This window comes from Tauraco erythrolophus, chromosome 2, assembly GCF_009769465.1.
Source record: "Tauraco erythrolophus isolate bTauEry1 chromosome 2, bTauEry1.pri, whole genome shotgun sequence".
NCBI lineage: Eukaryota > Metazoa > Chordata > Aves > Musophagiformes > Musophagidae > Tauraco > Tauraco erythrolophus.
Window position 1 is genome coordinate 5,290,564 of NC_141466.1, and position 14,391 is coordinate 5,304,954.

The window sequence follows — 14,391 nt, forward strand, 5'->3', positions numbered from 1 at the left end:
CACCCCGGAGCCTCCTCTTCTCCAGGTTGAAACTGGAGTTCAGTTCAACTGAAACACAGTTCCCTTAAACTTTTTCTTAGTTTAAGGGAACTGCGTGAGTGGGATCATCAGTTTTGACCCGAACTACTTGGTTACTGTGGTGATGTGATTTGTGCTGCTGTTGGCAGAACAGCGCGAAATTTAATTTTAATGTCATGGAATAGTCACACCTGCAGGGAAGAAGCTGTCATAATTTTTGAGGTTGTCAGGATCCATAATAGCCACCTTCCATAACAGAAGCATCTGTCAACATAGTGAAATGATATCCTGTAAGAAAGAATCGACGTAAGCGTGTGCAAGCCCTCCTAAGAAACTGAGCCACTGCCACCACGATTGAGATTTACTTTGCCTTAGTGAGGAAGGCGGAGTATAATGCTGTTTTGAAATACAGACCAGATTTTTTTGTGTGTGTGCATTTGATTTTATTAATTTTTCCCCAACTGTTTTACACGCTGCACCAAATAGGTCTCAGGGTTTATTGTAAATTGGAAAACAAGTCAAGCCAGTAGTCTGGAACATCAGGACCTTGCAGACCTTGGCAAGCAGCTTGCAGCAACGGTGTGAGCGTGCTCTTGGGTGGTGCTGCTGGAGTCTTCCTCACCCAGAACAGTCAGGTCTTCTCTGGTTGTCCTCATTGTTCAGCCAGCCTTCATCCACAGTGCACATTTGTACCTTTGGAAACAGTAATTGGAAATTTTGTTGTTTGTTTGGTCGAGGTTGTATGTTTATTTGCTTTCCTGAGAGCTGGTGCGATTGTTCCAGAGCACTGCAGAACGACGTGACGTTAACACACGCAGGCTGAGTATATCAGCTTGTCAGAAACTCAATTAAAAAATAAACACTAAAAAAAAAAAGAAAAAGCCGAACTGGAATAAGTATGTGCTAAAAGCCCTTTTTGTGACTGGTGAATCAGTAGCATAACTCGTATTTCTTTGTAGCTGAGGGATTGCAGAGGGACAGGTTCCCACCTGTCCTTAAGTTTAATCCTTGCACAACACTCTTTGTTAACTGGAATATCTGTGTCACCAGTCTGGAAACGATTTGGTGCTATGCTCTGTGTGTGCACGCTTGCCACAAGTGGAAGATGGAGAATCCTAGGATGAGGCGAAGAGACTCATTCCCTGTTACTCCAAGTTTCTTCCTTGATTAACTCATTGGTTTGAAGCCTCATTTGGAATATTTTTGCTGATTTTAAAGGCCATAGCAGTTCCACGTTTGTGCCTTGAGGGGCTGCATGCTTCAGCTAAAGTGCTTCCGTAGGAAGTTTATTTGGTGCTGCCAGACTGCAGCGTGCTCTCTTCGTAAGGAGGCACTGGGTCTGGAGAACGCTCAATGTGAGCCTTGTCCATGGGAGTCTTCATGGTGGCCTCCTCGTAGGAGGGAGGCAAACACACGGTGAGGAACGTGGCGTCAGGGAGCAGAGTGGAGTAGTGGAAACTCTGTTCGCTGTTCCAGGGCAGCACGGAAAGGAAACTGGACACGTCGTGCTCAGGCAGGGCCTCGGGGAGGTCGATGCTGAAGATCTGCCCCTGTGGAGCGGGGCGCTGGCAACGGCGGTACAGGAAGAGCAGCAGGAATGCCAGGAAAAGCATCATGGTGGCAGGCAATATGATGCACAGAAATGGTTCTATGTCGTCTTTGGTTGAACTTGTCTGTTGTCTGCTCTGTAATTAAAGCAAATAGGTAGTGTCTTAATCAGAGAACAAAAAAATGCATTCTCCACTTCCTCCTGCTACAACCTAGTAATTTTTCCAAGTTGCTTTCTGTCTGCATTAGTGACGCTCAAGCAATATGTTTTGCAGGCTTGTGAATTGTCAAATTTTATTTGCTGGTCTGTAAAAACAAAATACTTTGACAACTAGAGGCAAAAGAAATGGAGGAGTTGCAAAGAGTCGTGGGTGTCTAGAAAACCCTGTCTCGTGAGTAGGAAAAAACAATCACCTGGAACTGTATGTATTTTGGTATGAGATTTTATTACTCTTAGTTTATGCTGGGACCAGTCCTCTTTGCAAGAGATTCGTAAAGCTTTTAAAACCTGGCAGAACACTGAATTGCAGAGGAGGAGGACGGGTGATCCACCATCTAGTGTTGTATCTTTCTGTTTGGAAGATTTACTTTAAAGTTTCCTTTAAAGAACAAATATTAGCATAACTATCCCTTTCATCAGGACCCACTGCCTACAGTACCTGTTCTTTGGGCTGTTCTAACCTTTCTGGCCAGCCCCAGATAAAACAAGGTGTGTCAGGACAGCGTGAACTGGGGCTCTTTCTTGAGCTTGTTCTGTCAGCTATCCAAGAATCTTTTTCCCTGTTTAAAATCGTGGAAAAAGAACTTCTGGTGTAAGAGTAATAGCAGCTGTGACTGTTCAGTCAGCTTCACCTCCTGCAAAACACGGCACAAAAAGCCTCTGTCCCGCAGCTTTTGAGTTGTGGTGTGTTGTTAACCGGAGTTATAAGCTATTTTTTTAAAATAACATTTGTGCCCTTCTGTTGTATTAGCTTCACTTTTAAAATTTAGTATCTCTTATTTCCAGTCTGATTCTGTCTAGCTCTAGCTTTTAATAACTGGCTCTCATTCAGAGTGTTTTATAGAGAGGCGGAAAATCCCAAACCCTAAAATGCTGTTTATTATCAAATCATTCCCTTTGTAAGTACTTGAAGACTGTAATCAGGTGGCTTTTTTTGTGTTTTTATGGTGAGGCTAAACAGATCAATGGATCAAATTTCCTTTATTTTGAAGGAAGGCAGCTTTTCAAGCTAGGAGAACTCGAGTGGTTCTTTCCTCAGAGCCTTTGGAAACAAGGATGCAAATGGGCTGTTTGCAGTAATGGCTTTGTGAAAAGGGCCAGTAACTCCAGACTAACCCCCTTCTTAGTCTATGAAATCTTTCTCTGCCTATTCTTCCAAGAATCACAGTCATTCTTTTAGCTAGAAAAATCACATTGTAACCTATGGTCAACTGATTATTTACCAGGCATTTGTTACCTCACCAATTCTTTGTTGTATTGTGGAGTTCTTAGTATGTGGTCATGTTTGAGAAAAATAAAGTAAATAGGTTTTGACTTATAACAAATAGTGTAGGAGAAACTTTTGCTTTCTTTCCTGAGGTAATGTGAGTCTGAGGCCAAAGCCATTAAAGTAATTTTAAAAATACATTGAGACTATTGTGGATTAGCTATTCAGCTCTTCTTCTCCATCTGTCTTTTACCACAAAAATGCATACTAAAGAACCATCTCATATTTACTGATCATTTCTTATTAAAGAGTTTCTGGCAGTACAAGCTGTTGGCTTACCTGACCATTAAATGAGCTACAGGAAACGGCAGAGTCGGAAGAAACTGTTCAGCTATTATTCTAATGCAGGAGTGAAATAATCTTTTAAAAATGAGGAGATTTTCTTCAAAATGTTTGTTAACGCTTTATTATTGTGTCTTATGACATGCATAAAACACTTCACAGGAAAAATGAGAAAAAGAATTCTGTGTTGTGTTATATTTGTGCTCTATGCGTATTGAGACTCACTGATACTATAATGTCGCCAATACTTTTAGAATAAACATTTAGAAGAGCTGAGCTTGTATTAGACAGAATTATTCATGATCGGTGAAGAGCATATTTTTGAGTTCCAAGTGTGAGTTTTGGGTTTCATTTGTAGGGAGCAGGCTTGCAGTTGGGTTGCAGGAGCGTTCTTCAGGTCTGGGAGTAGTGCACTGCTGGGGCTGGTTGTGAGGACAGAAGGTGAGATTGCCAGAGTTTCCTACATGAGACTAATAAAAGGTACATAAAGCCCTGATGCTCTTACTTCTAAGCTCAGTGCAACTTCCCCTTGAATTTCACTGAAAGGAAGCTTGTGTTGTAAGTACTGGCCAAGGACGGCGTAGCCTTCGTATGCTGGTGGAAGCACAGACTAGTGTCATGGTTGCCTGACCCGTCCTGTTATAAGACATGGCCTCATACAAAGACTGGATTTCTGAGAATCCACAGGATGGCGAGGAGATGGAGGAGGAACCGGTGGGTTGGATGCAGATTTGAGGCACAAAATAAGAACTGATGTTCCTGAAGCGAAGAGCTGTAGACTCAGCAGGGGAGAGAAGAGTGGAGGAGGGTACAGATCAGAATTGTGCACCAGCATGGATGGAGAGCCTCAGCTTGTGAGGAGGATGCACAAGATGCAAAGCTGTGGGGAGGAAAGCCAGAAGGGAACTGAGAATGAGGGCAGTGGGGTTGGATAGGACTGAGAAGAGAAGTCTGAGGAGCAAATCATAGAATGGTTAGGGCTGGAAGGGACCTTCAAAGGCCATCTAGTCCAACCCCCCTGCAAGGAACAGGGATATCTCCAACTAGATCAGGTTGCTCAGGGCCTCATCCAACCGGGCCTTGAACGTCTCCAGGGATGGAGCATCCACCACCTCTCTGGGCAACCTGTTCCAGTGTTCTACAACTCTCATGGTAAAAAATTTTTAAATGAGCACCTCCCTCACTGCACCAGTCCTATTCTCTTTGCAGAAGAAAAAGGAAAGGGCTAGTGAGGAACTGGAAGGCAGGGGAAGGAAAGGTTAAGCTTGACGGAAGGAATTAACAAATGGTCTTGGGTCTTACAGTCTGGTGCTCCAAAGTCTCAACTGGAACACAGCAGTCTTGGGTCTTGCAAAGAAATATCTGTCATCAGAAATATGTAAAATATGTTATTGTTGGAGGGGCCAATTTGCATATACTGGTAAGAAAATGGAAGAAGAGAAACTATTTGTAGTATGAGCTAGCTCAGTTGGCCATAGTCTGTGAAGTAGGTATAAAAGGACAACTTGGATTCGTTTGGTGTCAGCGTGGTTACTGGGCTGAAAACTCTTTTTTTTTTTTAAAGCCCTCCAAGAGTAACTTATAGCATTGCTTCTAAAGCTGCAAATTCAAGCCCTCAAGACTGAATGAATGCCAGCATTTTGGAAATCTGTGAATCCTTGATTTGACCCACAACGCACATCATTTTTAATTAAGTTTAATTTAAATTGTGCATAAAGTACCTACTCTAGGGTTGTGATAGATTGCTTAGGGAAGAAGATAGATTGCTTAGGGAAGAAGACCACAGTAGCTCAGGGTAATGTGTTGCAAGACAGGTAGAGTATGTAGTGACTGAGTCAGGAGAGTGGGGGAAGAGAGGACTGTCTGCTAATTAGGGACAGTGAATGCTCTTCTGGAGAATGTTATTTCTGTCGCTGTTAGTAAATACTCTAGATGGGACAAGACAGTTCAGCTGAGGTGTTCCTTGTGGGTTAGTCATTAGTTCTACCTCACTTTGAGTGCCCGAGTTGAGATCCCTGGCTCTGTGTTGCTGTCTCTGAAGGTGAAAGAGCAGCGCCCTGAGCCTGCGAGTACATTATTATGCTGAGGGATCTGGGCAAAAATGACACAGGTAATTATGAAACCGTTCATATGCTCTTGTACTCCCTGAAGTGGTCAGGTAGCTGGATGAGATGATCATTGTGAGCCCCTTTGAACTATTCTGTTCTATCCTGCTCTGTGTAACTACACCAGTGCCCCGTGACTATCAGTTCAGTAATGTGTCTAAAACAAGACATAAGAAATTTGATGTTTGAAGAAGATGCAGTAAATAAGATGCAGGGATGGTGAGGAGAGTAGCACATTGAATGGCTAGTAATGAAGTTAAGACCGTTTTCCATGCAGTTGTGAAAGAACAGTGAGCTCTGGAGTCCCCAACACAAGAAGGACATGGAGCTACTGGAATGAGTCCAGAGGAGGGCCACGAAGATGATCAGAGGGCTGTAGCACCTCTGCTATGAAGACAGACTGAGAGAGTTGGGGCTGTTCAGCCTGGAGAAGAGAAGGCTCCGGGGTGATCTTATTGCAGCCTTCTAGTACTTAAAGGGGGCCTACAGGAAAGCTGGGGAGGGACTTTTTACAAGGGTGTGTAGTGATAGGACAAGGGGCAATGGCTTTAAACTGAAAGAGGGCAGATTTAGGTTAGATATAAGAAAGAAATTCTTTACATTGAGGGTGGTGAGGTACTGGAACAGGTTGCCCAGAGAAGTTGTGGATGCCCCATCCCTGGAGGTGTTCAAGGCCAGGCTGGATGAGGCTTTGGGCAAGCTGGTGTAGTGGAGGGTGTCCCTGCCCATGGCAGGGGGGTTGGAACTAGATGATCTTTGAGGTCCCTTCCAACCCAAACCATTCCATGGTTCTATGTGTTACTACGATCTGCAAAATAGTAGCATGTGAAGCAGGTAGGATGAAGGATTGAGTAATATGTTTTTCTGTATGCTAACAAGTGGCATTAAGGACCGTTTTCCTCAGTCTGTATTTCAAAATGCCCATAGTTTTTTAAACATAGCTAACGTCAAGCCTTAGCTTTCCTATTTGGATGAAATAATCTATAGGTTACTCAGTGTATTATTTCAGTTGAAATTGTTTTTTTAACAAGTCAGTACTGCCTCGCAGATGCCCAGAACCTAAAACATAAATCACAGAGAGTTACATGTCCATTTTGATATTGCCTCCTGCCAAACGTTTTACATGGATTGATTTTACGTTGAGATGTAGTTCAAAAAGCTGATTAACTTCTCATAGGTATATCCGGATATATGTATCAAATGTATTGGGAAACAACTGGGCAGTATTAGTCTGTTTTTCTGTTGTGGTTTTGTGCCCACTTCTGGGATGAGTGGCTAAAGGGCAACTGAAGAATACTGCAAAGATCTTGGCATAAAGACTTGGGAAATCTTATCGCTATTAAACAAAAGAACATATTAAATATAGAAATAATTTTAATAAAAAGAAACCATGGTCACTAAGGAAAAAAATCAATATTTGCTCTGAAGTTCTAAACTGACCTAAAGCTAACGTCTAAAACTGAAGGTCTAAAATGAGAAAAGGAACCAGTGTGTATAGGTATCAGAAATAACTGCCAGAACTGGAAAATAACATTAACTAGAAATGAAACTGAACCTTCAGTAATCAAAGTTAAATTATAAGCAAAAAAAACAACTGCAGAACACACATAAAGTAAAATCCTCTACTGTTTAATATCTGGAAATTTCCAAACCAAGCATATGAAGTGGCTGAGGGAATTATTTGATAGTGTTTTCTTGACTGATTTGGTTTTGATGCTGCTGCTTCACTGGAGGTCAGTGTGCTCTGCCTGGGCCTTCACAAGCAGCTTTTGTCGGGTTTGTAATTGACAAAAAAGAGGCTCTGGCTTCCAGCATGAAATACATTAGAGACACACAAATATGAGGAAAAAATCCTTTTTTACAAAGAGAAAAGCAGAAAAGGTCATGGGGGTAAAAGGGATTATGTTTCTAGAAAGTCCTCTGTTTTCCCAAAACTGATTTTTAGTAGGGTGGTTTGGCCATTGTAGGCTCGTGTTTATCCTCTTCCTCTCGTTTATGTCTTTGTAGGGACTGAAGCAGAGGGTCAGTTTTCCAAAACGCTGAGCACGGGCTAGAAGTAGTAAAGCCCTTCATTAGTAATCTGTCTGCTTACATTTTTTTTTTTTTAATGTGCTGAGCATGGACAGTTGCCAGCTGATGGATTACGTGACCCATATCAGTTTAGATGAGCTTTCACTCCTGCCTGTTGGTAGAGGAATGGAACACGGAGTGCAGCCCAGTTGTGTGCCATTTCCATCATGAGTAATGGAATGGCTTCAGAAGTGAACTCTTTGTCTGGGAAGAAGGAGCCTACTACCTGGCTTTGAAGGGAATGACCTAACAAGGCCAAACATGAGTTTAAAGACAGCTTTTGTCTAAGAATAGAAAAATGAAAATTTATTTCACTTCGTGAAATTCCCATTGAAGTGATTGATTGGTGCTAGGATTTATTACGTTGTTAATGATTTGCTAGGGTACTTACAACTTTATTAAAATTCTTTTTATTATTATAGCCCGTATTTATACTCATATCTTTTGAAGTTGAATCAGGAAAGTGATACTTTTGAAATGTTTTAAGTGGATTTGGAACAAAGTCTGCTTTGAAGTCATTAGGCTGTGGTCCATGCATAGGCGCTTTTCCAAGCTCCATCCTGCTTCTTAAAGCTGATTCATTATTTCTTGTAAAAAGCAAAAACATATAACTCTGGCAAACAGAAAAACACTTTGATGTGTTTTAGTATACGTGAATAATGACACGCAATTTTAAAGTGAGCCTAGATATACTATGATTTTTCAAATACTTGTTAGAATGTGACTCTAGTGATGCTGTTTGTTTCTCAGTCAGACAAAACCAGTCTCAAGGTGTGAAGACGTGTCCATTCTAGCTCTGGCAATGTTACTGATGAGGTAGACTTTGTTAAAATTTTAGAGGCATTTAAAAACTACTTTTTCTCCTATCTTGACACCCCCTCCCCGCAACTACCTCCTTTTATTTTACAACAAATGCCTGACAGGTAAGTAGCGTGGCCAGTTCATTTGCTAATGCTACTTGACACAGATGTTTACTGGCATTACAGGTGCACCTTAAATTAGAATTTCTTCTGATCAGAGAAACCCTTTCACTATATCCCAGACAAAGCCAGAAAGGCAGGCTGTGTTTTCATCTCCGAGGACTACCTCCCTTCCCCCACTTGCCTGCATGTGATTCTCTCTCGGAGAAGTAATCAGCGCACGGCTTAGGGAACAAGAGTTCATTGCTGACTGCTACTGACTCCTAACATCTGCAGAAAGGCTTCATGGGACCAGATCCAAAGCGTAAACATGCATTTAAACGAAAGGAAATCAAGGAATAGCGGAATGCATTATGCTTGAAAGAAATAATTAAACTTCTTTACCTGCTGCTCCAGCAAGATTCTTCCATCTAGTGTTTTTCTTTCCCCACAAATGCGTTTAAAACAACTTAATAGCGATAAATGAGTGCTCTGACTCTGTGTATTGATCAGCATTGCCTTGATAAGTCTCAATACCCAGGTATTTACTCTGCGCTGCACGCAGAGGCGTTACGCAGACGTACACACACATGCAAAGTCAAAGGACACGCCGCGGAGACGAGCGGGGGGGTACAGACCTGAAGCTCTGTTTCCAGAAGCGGCCCACCCGGTTCAGTGTTTAGCCAGTCGTAGTTTCCCCTGTTAGCGTGTCCGAATTTTCCCCAGCTGCTGCCCAGGAGCCACCTCATGCTTTCATTAACCTGGTCTTCTGTCTTCGTGCCTCCACCTTGCTTCGCTGCTTGCAACCGCGTCGCCGCCTCCCAGCCCTGACCCAGCTGGGCTGCTCTCGGCTAATGATCCCTTATAAATGATATCCCCTTTATAGTGGAAAAGAAAAAAAGAAGTTACACACACACACACACACACCCACACACACCCCCAGCCGTCGTCAGGGAGCCAAGCAAATAGATCTCAGAGCCTCTCTCCACTTCCAACTCAATCTCTCTGGATTTGCTTCGGTGGCCTACATTACCAGCAAAGCTGGCATCAGGTATCAGGGAGCCGGGGCTGATAGCACTCTGATTGGAGCACTCCCTGCATTAGGATTATTAAAAGGGGAATTTGCATGTGAATCTGAGCCCACATGGTCATGACTCCGCGTGGATAAATAACGCTCTATATTTAGGCATCTAATAAACACTTTTTCCAACCAAATGAAATAAATAAAACCCACGCTTCTGTGTCAGGAGTGAAGGGTCCCCCTCCGTTACACAGCGTGAGGAGGTACCACAATCCAGGCAGGTTTTTCTGCCCTGTTGCTGGATCATGGAGTAAATAGGGCGGTTTCTGGGTAGAGAGGCAAGGACACAAGGCTAAATGCTGTGCTGAATTATTTAGCAGCGTTAGGATGTAGATGTTAATGATAAATCCAGAGAGAGAGCTCTGCCAGGAAAGCTGTGGTCACGGAGAGTATAGGATTGTTTTCAGTAATAACGAGTTGTCAGTTCAGTTAGGTGGGGACTCGTTCACAGCTTTCCAGGATACAAGTTGTTAAACGGCAGTTGTTGCCAGCAAGAAGCCTCTCTGCTGTTTATCCAGCAAAAAAATATGCCAGTGCTGTACGTTAACCTCTGAAGGGAGGGATATTTAAAGTGGAAAGTTGAATCAAGGTTTAACTCTTACTGGAAAGTTGAAGGTGTCTTTTTCTTGCTCTGAGCAGAGGGAGAGGCTGTGGGCAACATCCCATTCAGCTGCGGTGCGTTTGCCGTGGCTTCTCAAGGCTCACCCACTGGAGCAAAAGTTGTCTTCGGGACTGATGATACACAATTGGGATCAGAATTGTGACCTCTTCGTTCCTGCTTGGACTCCCTTTCTCCAACTCTTCTTTTGAACTCATGGCTCCCAGAAAGCCGTAGGCCTGATTGGCAGCAGACTGAACTTTTGCAGCTCTAACAGCAGTGGTTGGAAGTGCCAGCACTTGATGTTTCTAATGAGAGGACTCTGGAAAAGCCTGTTCCAAGGCTGGCTGTGATCCCTGCAACTGCAGTGTGCAGGAGGGAGTTACCCTACAGGTGAACCTGGGCTGTGGGGAAAAGGAGGAGATTGTTTGATAAATCCATCCCGTTTTCTTACCGAAGTTGCCAGTTGAGCAGTGGTTGAGGAGCAATAATATTGAATGAAGGGTTGGTCATGGTGCTGAAGCGGATGCATCGTTCATCAGAAACCAGATCCTGCTCTTGCTTCTGCTGAGGAGGTCCTGTGTGACGCTTGGAAGGGCACCTCAGCGAAGCTTTTGCACTCTTATGAGAAGACTCCTCCTTTCCTCAGTGCCTCACTTGTCATCTTGGAAAGCACTTTTGGAGGTGGTGAGTGCTCGTAGCTGCAGCCAGAGTCCAGGGGAGCTACGCGGTGAATTACAATGTCCCCTGAGAAACTGAGTCCTAAATGTGGCTTAGCAGGTCACACTAAGACAGTGAAATACTTGTGACTCGATGCCTTGACACTTTGTATGGAAGCAAAACTGACAACTATCTTTCCCAAACTGATGTTAAGAAAAATCAGTTCCTTAAGGAGTCTTGTGCTTGCGCAGCTTAAATCTGTCATCTCACGTGCAAGCAGGAAACGTTCATATACTGTCTTAATTAGGGCCTTAATACAGCCCCTAAGATTATTAACGCTATTTTTAAAAGCTTGCTGTAAATTTGCTTTGGGACTGTGTCATGAATAATGAGAAGAAGTAAAAAAATTATGCCTACTTACAGTATAAACACCCTTGTTTGGCATCCTTGGATTCTAGTTAGATGAAATTTTGCTAAAAATTAGGTGTGCACTTTTAAGACTCACTGACCTGATTTACCAAGTGCTACTTTGAATTCTTGACCTCTGGAAAATGTTTAAGAACGATTTAATTCTGTCGAGCTGGGGCCAAATGGGAATTTGGGGAAATGCGGTGGCCTTTGTCGCGCAGGTAATTAGAATATAGAACAGTGATTGTCTCTCTGGCTTTTCATATCATCAGTGGACCCAGCAGGAAAATTGATGAGAGCAAAGGAGATACAGTCTTTCTGCTGCCAGTGGTCGGATGCCTGTTTGACATACTGCCTTGGTAGAGAAGATATCATAGAATCACAGAATGGTTTGAGTTGGAAGGGACCTCAAAGATCATCTAGTTCCAACCCCCCTGCCATGGACAGGGACACCCTCCACTACACCAGCTTGCCCAAAGCCTCATCCAACCTGGCCTTGAACACTTCCAGGGATGGGGCAGCCACAGCTTCTCTGGGCAACCTGTTCCAGTGCCTCACCACCCTCTGAGTGAAAAATTTCTTTCTTAGATCTAATCTAAATCTGCCTCCTTTCAGTTTAAATCCATTGCCCCTTGGCCTATCACTACACGCCCTTGTAAAAAGTCCCTGTCCAGCTTTCCTGTAGGCCCCCTTTAGCTTCTGGAAGGCTGCTATAAGATCACCCCGGAGCCTTCTCTTCTCCAGGCTGAACAGCCCCAACTCTCTCAGCCTGTCTCCATAGCAGAGGTGCTCCACCCCTCGGATCATCTTCGTGGCCTCCTCTGGACCCACTCCAGCAGCTCCATGTCCTTCTTGTGTTGGGGACTCCAGAGCTGAACACAGTATTCCAGGTGGGGTCTCAGGAGAGCAGAGCAGAGGGGCAGAATCACCTCCCTCGACCTGCTGACCACGCTCCTTTTGATACAGCCCAGGATACGATTTGCTTTCTGGGCTGCCAGTGCACATTGCTGGCTCATGTTGAGCTTCTCATCCCAAGTTCTTCTCCTCAGGGCTGCTCTCAATCCATTCTCCGCCCAGCCTGTACTTGTGCTCTTATGCAGAACTGAAACAGCAGTGCTCAAGACTGGATTTGTGATGACAAATGCGTTGCAGATTTCTAGCAACCCTGTGTATCGCACATGACACTTATTTCTGCTTCTCACAAAGAGTTCCTAAATACCTCCATAGCTTGGGCGTGCTGTAGTGTGGAAGTCTGGAGGAGGAACATCCTTGAATCCAAGCCCTGTGGCCAGATGTCAGGCTTGCTGCTTTGAAGCACGGGGGAAGTTGACCTTTGGAGGTCTACAGACCTCGAGGTGGACACAACTTCTACCCCTCTCCCTCCACTGGCTTTGTTCTTTGAAATAGTTGAATGTAACAGTTGCCCTGATGAATAATCTGGAGCAAATAGCTGGCGTAGAACGTTACCACCAAATTGATTCACGTTTGGTAAAGTTTTGTAAAACCATGACAACATGATGGTTTTAATTATGAGACAGCATTGCTAGTATCATTTCTAGTGTGCTAGCAGGGGAGCACGGGGACACTTTCTGAGGAAGCCACTGCAGGAAATAGGCACCTCCAGTGTGCTCAGTACGCAAGAAGCTCAAACTGTCTGTTATAAATAATTAATCTTTCTGATTTGATGAGAAGTTCGGGGCCAGCAGCATAATTCTAGGCTGTGTTGCCACCAATATTGGTAGAGAACAGAACATCCGCGCTGCCCAAGGTGCTTTTCAACTTTCTTGCTACTTTCCTCCCCGTTTCTTTTGCTGCTTTCCACAGGTGATGGTGATCCTTTCCTGCTGGAGTGACTGTGCTGGGGGCAGGGGATGGATGAATAACGCAAAACTAGGAATTATAGTGGGTGAGGTGTTACCACTGTAAACAGTACTGTGTTCTCAGGATGAGATTTCATTGAATGAAGTGATGGGAGATGCTGACTCTTGCCCAGAACCAACTGGTAGGTGCTTCTGTGTCATTCAGACAGGAGTGGTGTCGGCTCCCGTCTGTTCCCTTTCACTTGGGTAATTCAGCAATTCATAGTGATTTATTCTTTTTTTTAGGTAATTTTTTCATGATATTGAGATGTCAGCTTTGCCTTTTTGTTAAACATCAATGCGTTTGTTTTTCAAAAACCAAGCACCATCTGAAGAGCATTCTCCTCCCCCCATCAAACTAAAACCACCATCACTTCAAAGGGTAGACACAGGTTGGCATAGCCCCAGTGAAAACGGGGACGGGGAGGGCTGGTCACAAGACTGCGCACGCTGACGTCGCGGACCTCGGCGTAGGAGCAGCAGCCGTGGGAGTGGGAGGAGGTGGAGGTACCGCTGAGGGATCGACCTGATGCTGCAGACAGGTTGCTCAGTGCACAACACGTAGAGACGAGTGCCTGTGGCGGACCTGGGGTCACTGGTGGAGCAGGATTGCCTCCTGCACAATATCCCTTAAAGTTTTGTGAGCGTAGTGGTGATCGAAAAGCTCTGTGGCCACAGCAGAGTGCTGGTGGCTGACCAGCATCCATCTGACAATACTGTCTAGAGCGTTGGAGGTTTTATTATTTGCTGTTTTTCATAGAATCGTAGAATGGTTAGAGTTGGAAGGGACCTCGAAGATCATCTAGTTCCAACCCCCCTGCCATGGGCAGGGACACCCTCCACTACACCAGGTTGCCCAAAGCCTCATCCAACCTGGCCTTGAACAGTTCCAGAGATGGGGCATCCACAACTTCTCTTTTTTATAGTATGATATTGATTGTTGTATTAGATGTTGCTTACCCTGATTGTTGACCTTGGGTAAGGCTGGGCAGGCCTCAGATATGGACCTCGTAAGCAATCTGCAGGGTCTTGTCTTGAGTTTATTCAGTAGGTTGGGAATTGCTGAAATAATGTATAATAGCGGAAAAACCTAGAAAACTTAGGTTGCCCAGATTTCAGCCTCTCTTGCAGCATGTTTGAAAAGTTAAAAAAATCGCCAAACAAACATACAAACCCTCCCCACAGCAATGCATAGTCTCTATTAGTATCATTGTTGCAGAAAAAAAAATTAGAAAAGGGAGATTTCAGTGATGGATTCACTTCCCTCCCAAACATTCTTGTTTGGAGCATGGATTAAAAGTTAATCATCCTGTTTTGCATTGGTTTGGGTTTTGGGGTTGGTTGGTTGGTTTGTTTTTTCCATGGTCCAGGAGCTC

The 14,391-nt window shown here is 44.0% G+C and overlaps 1 protein-coding gene across 1 annotated transcript; it reads right to left on the reverse strand.

The window, feature by feature from the left end:
* Positions 1–1,304: 1,304 nt before the first annotated feature.
* On the reverse strand, positions 1,305–9,158 carry SMIM28 (small integral membrane protein 28). The gene is made up of 2 exons (XM_086632039.1): positions 9,048–9,158; positions 1,305–1,703 (listed from the first exon to the last, which is right to left on the reverse strand). The coding sequence occupies exons 1-2, from the start codon at positions 9,156–9,158 to the stop codon at positions 1,305–1,307; spliced, it is 510 nt and encodes a 169-aa protein (XP_086488165.1).
* Positions 9,159–14,391: the final 5,233 nt, after the last annotated feature.

Bases quoted from the DNA above. Each gene is read 5' to 3' on its own strand.
- SMIM28 (XM_086632039.1), bottom strand. From the start codon at position 9,158: ATGAGGTGGCTCCTGGGCAGCAGCTGGGGAAAATTCGGACACGCTAAC. The intron at 1,704-9,047 runs GTCTGTACCCCC...CTTTAATTACAG, and splicing joins TTCTGGAAACAGAGCTTCAG to AGCAGACAACAGACAAGTTC.